Source organism: Rana temporaria, chromosome 4 (genome assembly GCF_905171775.1).
Source record: "Rana temporaria chromosome 4, aRanTem1.1, whole genome shotgun sequence".
NCBI classification, from domain to species: Eukaryota; Metazoa; Chordata; class Amphibia; order Anura; family Ranidae; genus Rana; species Rana temporaria.
In genome coordinates this window covers 245,105,557-245,113,965 of record NC_053492.1, presented here as the reverse complement: position 1 = coordinate 245,113,965, position 8,409 = coordinate 245,105,557, and the positions used below count along the sequence as shown (strand labels likewise).

The window sequence follows — 8,409 nt, the reverse complement described above, 5'->3', positions numbered from 1 at the left end:
TTCAAAATGTTGGGTACACCTGCTGTACAGTGACTTGGACCTTGCAGGGTAGACATCACAAGACACAGCCCTGCAGGATCTGGATGGGACACTGGGCATATTAGAACAGTGTCACAGGCAATTAAGCAGCATTTTAAAGAGAATAGTAACTCAATGGCAGCCTAGGTATTTATCCAGCACACGTTTCCTACAAAATACAACAAGGACTCAGTCAGGACTGCATACAGTTTGCTCGTGATCAAAAGTCTTCATAAAGTTTGTTAAAGAAAAAAAAAAAAGACTTCCTCTGAATTCTTCGGAAAGTATCTGACGTAGACGGTAGCGCCGCCCCTTTCACCGCCAGTCTGCTCCCGGCCTGTGCAGCTTCCGTCGCTACATGTATGCTCGGTTCGGGAGAGTTCCAGCGTAGCGGCGGCCGCAGCGCCTTGTACGCCTGGTCCCTGGTGTGTGTGAGCCGGGCCGTGCAGTGGGGGTGGCTCGGACGGTGCAGGGCCGGGGCCGCCAGTAAAGTCCTAGTGTACGGTGGCCCCGGACCTTCCAGTCCCTGTCTGCTGTCAGCCTCTGCCCGGGGCCCGGATTCGTTAGGTGAAGGCGCGGCATGTCTGCCTCCTCCGCTGACATGATTGAAACCCCTCCAGTGCTCAACTTCGAGGAGATCGACTACAAGGAGATCGAGGTGGAAGAGGTGAGAGAGAGACATGGGCACCTAAGTGCTCTGGGGGACACTGAGCCTTTCCACTTGTCATTGTCACCTGGGGGCTTTCCTGTCACTACACTGTACATTGTACGCTTCTGTTAGTATGGTCATTGTAGCCTTGCACAGCCATGGTCGGTTGTCGTCCTAGACTTGCACGGCCGTGGTCGGTTGTCGTCCTAGACTTGCACGGCCGTGGTCGGTTGTCGTCCTAGACTTGCACGGCCGTGGTCGGTTGTCGTCCTAGACTTGCACGGCCGTGGTCGGTTGTCGTCCTAGACTTGCACGGCCGTGGTCGGTTTGTCGTCCTAGACTTGCACGGCCGTGGTCGGTTTGTCGTCCTAGACTTGCACGGCCGTGGTCGGTTTGTCGTCCTAGACTTGCACGGCCGTGGTCGGTTTGTCGTCCTAGACTTGCACGGCCGTGGTCGGTTTGTCGTCCTAGACTTGCACGGCCGTGGTCGGTTTGTCGTCCTAGACTTGCACGGCCGTGGTCGGTTTGTCGTCCTAGACTTGCACGGCCGTGGTCGGTTTGTCGTCCTAGACTTGCACGGCCGTGGTCGGTTTGTCGTCCTAGACTTGCACGGCCGTGGTCGGTTTGTCGTCCTAGACTTGCACGGCCGTGGTCGGTTTGTCGTCCTAGACTTGCACGGCCGTGGTCGGTTTGTCGTCCTAGACTTGCACGGCCGTGGTCGGTTTGTCGTCCTAGACTTGCACGGCCGTGGTCGGTTTGTCGTCCTAGACTTGCACGGCCGTGGTCGGTTTGTCGTCCTAGACTTGCACGGCCGTGGTCGGTTTGTCGTCCTAGACTTGCACGGCCGTGGTCGGTTTGTCGTCCTAGACTTGCACGGCCGTGGTCGGTTTGTCGTCCTAGACTTGCACGGCCGTGGTCGGTTTGTCGTCCTAGACTTGCACGGCCGTGGTCGGTTTGTCGTCCTAGACTTGCACGGCCGTGGTCGGTTTGTCGTCCTAGACTTGCACGGCCGTGGTCGGTTTGTCGTCCTAGACTTGCACGGCCGTGGTCGGTTTGTCGTCCTAGACTTGCACGGCCGTGGTCGGTTTGTCGTCCTAGACTTGCACGGCCGTGGTCGGTTTGTCGTCCTAGACTTGCACGGCCGTGGTCGGTTTGTCGTCCTAGACTTGCACGGCCGTGGTCGGTTTGTCGTCCTAGACTTGCACGGCCGTGGTCGGTTTGTCGTCCTAGACTTGCACGGCCGTGGTCGTTTGTCGTCCTAGACTTGCGCGGCGGTCCTGGACTTGCACGGCCCGTGGCGGTCCTGGACTTGCGCGGCCCGCGGTCGTTTGTTGTCCTAGACTTGCGCGGCCCGCGGTCGTCCTAGACTTGCGCGGCCCGCGGTCGTCCTAGACTTGCGCGGCCCGCGGTCGTCCTAGACTTGCGCGGCCGTCCTAGACTTGCGCGGCCCGCGGTCCTCCTAGACTTGCACGGCCCGCGGTCGTCCTGGACTTGCGCGGTCATCCTGGACTTCTATGGGTCAGAAAGCTCAGCAAGGAGTTCAGTGTGAGCCTTGCTGAGCTTCCTGAACCAAGTAGGAACAGAGCTGCTCCTGTGTTTTGCTGATTTGAGCTCTTTTGAAGTGTCTCTGGAGACATAGTGGAATTTGAGCCTGTAATTGTACTTTAATGTGAGTATAATTCATTGTTGTATAATAAGAGTGTGGCGATTGTATTACTATGGGAGTCTTTCTATCCATGCAGGATCTTTTTGGAGCTTTACGGAGTATAGCTGCAGTTTTGGTGGATTGTCCTAATAAGGAGCTGTCAGCCTAATCTTTAATAAGCTACGCAAATATTTTTAATGAGTGAGATTCCAAATAATGGGTGAAGGGAGTGAAGTCACCATTCACTAAGGATTCACAGGGTGTTAAGTGGAATTTGAGTCGATTATACCTGCTTTTGTTTTTAATCCCACGACTAGTGTGGATGGGACTCTTGGTCTTTTAACGTGATATAAACGCTCCATTCAGATTTCATGTTTTGGGATCTTGGACAGAATCGCTGCGATTCTGTCTGCGATCTCAAATCAAACTGCAATCGCAAAACGCAGGTTCAGGTCACATTCACTTTCAGTGGTACCCTAAGTGCGGTGAGGTTTTTTGGGAAGCTCGAATTCCAAAAGAAGCTCATGCTCCCTTTTGGGCGACAAGCTACAATTGTCGCATGCTTTATTGCGGCAGAACTGCATCGTGTTTTAGGTGCATTGATAATGAATGACACCCAAACCTGCATTTTGCCAGTGGAGGTCCCAAATTCTAAAGCTTAAAAATATATATATATATATATATATATATATATATATATATATATATATATATATATATAATTACACACGATGCCGCAATGACCCCTGGGAACAATGTCAAAAGCTCCCAGGAGACATTGTGGCATCGTGGAACCGCAGCTTAGTGAAGGATCGCCCTGGGCGGCTCGAGTTCCCACTCCAACCCCTCCTCTGCACTTGAAAGTATTCAAACCGTCAAGATCGAAATTTTTTGAATACTTTATTTTTTTCAAACTGGCACCTTCTGCCAGTAATCTGGGAAGTGATTTCATGACATCGTTCAGGTCTCGGATCTAGTAACCCGGACGCAAAGGATTGGCTTTGTTCGGGTCTTCAACCAGCTGGCACGTGTTGGCTGGTTGCTCGGGCCTTCCGGTGGGACGGGAGAGCCTGAGCGAGTGGCGGAAGGCGGTGCGGTGGGACGTCCCTTCCCACGGCTTGTAATAACAGCCGAGCGGCTGCTAAACTGCATCGTTTGTTATTACAATAAAGCAGGGCTCGACAAATCCTGGTCGTCAGGTCGCCATGGCGACTAGAAATGGCATCCTGGCGACTTGGCTTGGAAGGTGGGCAAAAAAAAAAAACCTTTTTGTTTTTGTGAAGTCCCCAGCTCTTCCTTGTGTGAGCTGGCGCGATCTGGTGGTGGCCCTTGGTATTACAAGTTAAGCATTACAAGTTAAACAGCAATTCTAATGTCATTTTTCACTATTTTCACTGCCATCTTCTTCCCTCTAATTAGAAACCCCAAACATTATATATATATTTTTTTATCCTAACACCCTAGAGAATAAAATGGCGATCGTTGCAATACTTTCTGTCACGCCGTATTTGCGCAGCGGTCTTACAAGCGCACTTTTTTGGGGAAAAATTACACTTTTTTAAATTAAAAAATAAGACAACGGTAAAGTTATCCCCATTTTTTTGTTAATATTATGAAAGATAATGTTACGCTGAGTAAATTGATACCCAACATGTCACACTTCAAAATTTCGTCCGCTCGTGGAATGCCGACAAACTTTTACCCTTTAAAATCTTCATATGCGATGTTTAAAAAAAATCTACAGTTTGCATGTTTTGAGTTACAGAGAAGGTCTAGGGCTAGAATTATTGCTCTCGCTCTACCAATCGTGGCGATACCTCACATGTGTGGTTTGAACACCGTTTACATATGCGGGCGCTTCTGCGTGCAAGCTCGTCGGGACGGGGTGTGTTTTCTGGCTCCTAACTTTTTTAGCTGGCTCCTAGATTCCAAGCAAATTTGTCAAACCCTGCAATAAAGCTGACTGCCCGCTCTAAAGAACGATACCGGGGTGATGCATGGCGCTGCATGCATCACCCCGGTAAAACCCCTTGAAGTAATATTGGTCAGTTTTGTTACCTATACTTCTAAAAAAGTGAATATCGGCTGCATTGTATCCCTAATTGTAACCCTACATGAAGAGTTCCTAAAACAGTGTTTCTCAGCCGCCATCTACCAGGCAGGCACACTGTGACAGCAGTAGATGTCAAGCCCATGAACCAGTAGGAGGGAAAACGGTCAATACCTATAAAAATAAAATAAAAAAACACTGACTCTTCAAAGTCTGTTTTAGCTGCCAGGGCAAGGCAAGAGAAAGACCCCTGCTGATCGTTGGAGGGGGGGGGGGGGGGGGTGCTGCAGTGCTAAGTGAGTTGGCAAAGTAAGTTTATGGGGGTTAGGGATTACTAAATAAGGGTATTGACGAGGCAAATTTTTTTTTTTTTTACTCTTGGGTCATGGAATTGTTTTGTTAAAATTTAGGGTTGCACTGATACCCATACTAATCTTTGCACAAGTACTTGTACCCGTGCAAATGCTCCGATAATTGACCTGATACTTGGACAGTCAGGAACGATCGGTGTGGTGGTGGGGGAAGTTTAAAATCGGTGATCTCCCTGCGTGGCTTTCAGCTGCTTTCTTGAAAGCTGCAGAGGGAGATCAGTGATTATAACTTCCACCTCTAGACCAATCGATCCTGACTGTCCCCTATGTTCTCCTTCATGTGCCCCCCTGGTTTCCCCTGTGTCCCCCTCTGTGCTTCTCCACCCCCCCATCCCAGATTTTCAGGGATGGGGGGGGTGATGCTTCAATTTATGAATGGAGAGAAACCGCTGTCTCCTGCCCATTCATCTTCAGTGCAGCTGAGGCTGCAAATAAAGGAAATGGTTAGACCCCTGACATCTCACCAAAGCACCCCCCCCCCCCAACAGGGTTGATTTAAAAAAAAATAATAATTAAAAGTAAAAATAATAAATAAAACACTGACACCGTCCACTCCCCTGTCAAAAAAAGGAAGCATTGTAAAATAAAATAACCAAAAATAAATAAATTGTAAAAAAAAATATTGTAAAAAAAATGTAATAAAAAAAAAAGTACTGCCACAGTCCATGCCTCAGTGTCACCCATCAGTGCTGTATATTAGTGCCACTGTCACATGATATTAAAGTATCATAAACGGTATTGGCAAGTACTTGAAAAATGTTTTGGTACCTTGTACTCTGTCTTAAAGTGATATCGGTGCAACCCTATAAAAATGTACTGGTCCCTGGTCTCACAAAGATTTGCGCACCACTGTACTAGTGAAAATTATGGGACGGGAGAGCGGCGGGGGGGGGGACATCCCCTCCCACTGAGTTGCTGAGCCGCATCGGTTGTTGATGCAATAAAGCTGACCGTCTGCTCTAAAGAAATGTACAGGATTGCATTTTCCCCCCAAAAATTGCGTTTGAAAGACCGCTGCGCAAATACAGTGTGACATAAAATATTGCAACAACCATTATTTTATTCTCTAGGGTCTCTGCTAAAAATATACAGGGATTCCAAGTAATTTTCTAGCAAAGAATACGGATTTTTATGGCCCTTTCCCACGGGACGGATCCTTAATGATCTGCCCTGTGTCCCTCTGCTTGCTAAGTGGGGATCCATTGATCCCGCTGAGCCGGTGGATGACAGGGTGGTCCCCGCACACTGTGCAGGGACCAATCTGTCAGATCTCCGCTCTCCCCTATGGGGGGGATTGGATGAACACGGACCATCTGTCCGTGTTTACCCGATCCGCAGCCAGATGGAAAATAGGGTTTTCCTCCGTCTGCAGAATCGGAGGATTGCGGACACGGGTGAGATCGAGTGTCGGAGGATGTTCATCCGCTGACACCCGCAATCTCCTAGGGATCAATGTATGTCCCTTTTTCATCCGTAAACGGATGGATAAAAAAGTGGACATACGTTCTGCATGTGTGTAAGAAATAGGTGTCAGAAAAAGGTTTAGACTTTAAGTGGTTAAATTTCCCTCATGTCAGACCAAAGTTCATTCCTTTGATTTAAGAACAAAAGGTTACAATGTTTATAGGTCTCTACTAGCACAGACAATGTTGTGAACTTGTCAGGCTGCCTGTTGTTTTTTTAGTGAGTAGCGAACTCTCTACATTTGTTTTTGAGTCTGTGTGTACACAATGAAATTGCATTTAGCTATCATCCTTGTATAATGATATTGTTTCTTTTGAAGCATTTGAAACACAACACCACTGCCTATGTTTGTGAGATACACATCTGATTCAACAGTTGTCCTTTTATATATGCATATGGATAACACCTGGTACACATGATCAGTTGTTCTTTTTTTCAACACAGCGGGCTGAATAACAAAAAAAACTTAAGGGCTCGGGAGGAGCCACTATGTGATGTTGGTACAGTAATCTCCCTGCTGAGCTATTGTGTTATGACAGAGGGACAACCCCCCCCCCCCCCCCACCAGAACACACTGGTCAGTGCTCACAGACATTGGCTGATCTGCAGATGATTTTCTAGCATGCCCCTTGTTGTTTTTTTTTAACCGTGACTGCGACATTATGGCGGACACATCGGACACTTTTGACGCTCTTTCACATATAAAATTCACTATAAAAATGCACTGATTACTGCAGGGGTTGACAAATTTGCTTGGAATCTAGGAGCCAGGTAAAAAAGTTAGGAGACAGAAAACGCGCCCCGTCCCGACGAGCTTGCGCGCAGAAAGCGAACACATACGTGACCAGCGCCCCCATATGTAAACGGTGTTCAAACCACACACGTGAGGTATCGCCGCGATTGGTAGAGCGAGAGCAATAATTCTAGCCCTAGACCTCCTCTGTAACTCAAAACATGCAACCTGTAGATTTTTTTTAAACGTTGCCTATGAAGATTTTAAAGGGTAAAAGTTTGTCGGCATTCCACGAGCGGACGCAATTTTGAAGCGTGACATGTTGGGTATGAATTTACTCGGCGTAACATTATCTTTCATAATATTAAAAAAAAAAATGGGGATAACTTTACTATTGTCTTATTTTTTAATTCAAAAAAGTGTAATTTTTTCACCAAAAAAGTGCGCTTGTAAGACCGCTGCGCAAATACGGCATGACAGAAAGTATTGCAACGTTTGCCATTTTATTCTCTAGGGTGTTAGGATAAAAAATATATATAATGTTTGGGGGTTCTAATTAGAGGGAAGAAGATGGCAGTGAAAATAGTGAAAAATGACATTAGAATTGCCGTTTAACTTGTAATGCTTAACTTGTAATACCAACGGCCACCACCAGATGGCGCCAGCTCACATCTGGTGGTATTTTTTTTGCCCCCCCTTCCAAGCCAAGTCGCAAGGGCCCCATTTCTAGTCGCCATGGCGACCTGGCGCCTGGGATTTGTCGAGCCCTGGATTACTGTATAAATGTGACTGGCAGGGAAGGGGTTAACCACTAGGGGGCTAGGAAAGGGGTTAAGTGTGTGCAAGGGGAGTGATTCTATCTGTGTGGGGGCGGAGCTTACTGTGAGATGACACTGATCGCTGCTCCCGATTACAGGAAGCAGAGGATCAGTGTCCTGTCACTAGGCAGAACAGGGAGATGCCTTGTTTACACAGGCATCCCCCTGTTCTGTGCTCCGTGACACAATTGCGGGACACCGGCAGACATCAAGTCCCCGGGTCCCACGGTCACTGAGCTTGCGGCAGGGGTGTGTGCCCCGAAATTCAAAGTGATGCAAATATCCGTTACTTTGCGCAGCTGTGTAATTCTGCCAATGTAAAAGTACAGGCAGGGCCCCCCTTTTACTTACCTGAACCCGTTCTTTCCAGCGTCGGGGATGAGCACAGTAGTTCCAGCCACTGTCTTGGGTCCTCATTAGATTGATAGTAGCAGGAGCCATTGGCTTCCGCTGCTGTAAATCAAATCCAGTGACTGGGGGGGGAGGGGGGTCCTGCTGTCTGTGTCAGTGGACGCAGCAGCAGGACTCGGGAGCGCGCCCAAACAAGTGCCTCCATGGAAAGCGCTTCTCTGTGGGGGGCACAAGAAGAGGAGGAGCCAGGAGTGCCCCCCAGGACCCCAGAAGAGGAGAATCGGGGGCCACCCTGTGCAAAACCCTTGCA

General features: G+C 48.4%; 1 protein-coding gene across 4 annotated transcripts in view; it reads left to right on the top strand.

Annotated features, from left to right (window-relative positions):
* The first annotated feature begins 320 nt into the window (after positions 1-320).
* MAP3K7 (mitogen-activated protein kinase kinase kinase 7) overlaps positions 321-8,409 on the top strand; it is a 69,082-nt gene continuing 60,993 nt past the window's right edge. For 3 of the 4 annotated variants that reach the window (XM_040350106.1, XM_040350105.1, XM_040350103.1), the window contains exon 1: positions 322-685. In XM_040350106.1, the coding sequence (XP_040206040.1) occupies positions 599-685 (87 nt within the window). In that variant the 5' untranslated portion in view covers positions 322-598. Of the gene's footprint in view, positions 686-8,409 lie in introns of all 4 variants that reach the window. The other variant, XM_040350104.1, reaches the window with a different exon arrangement.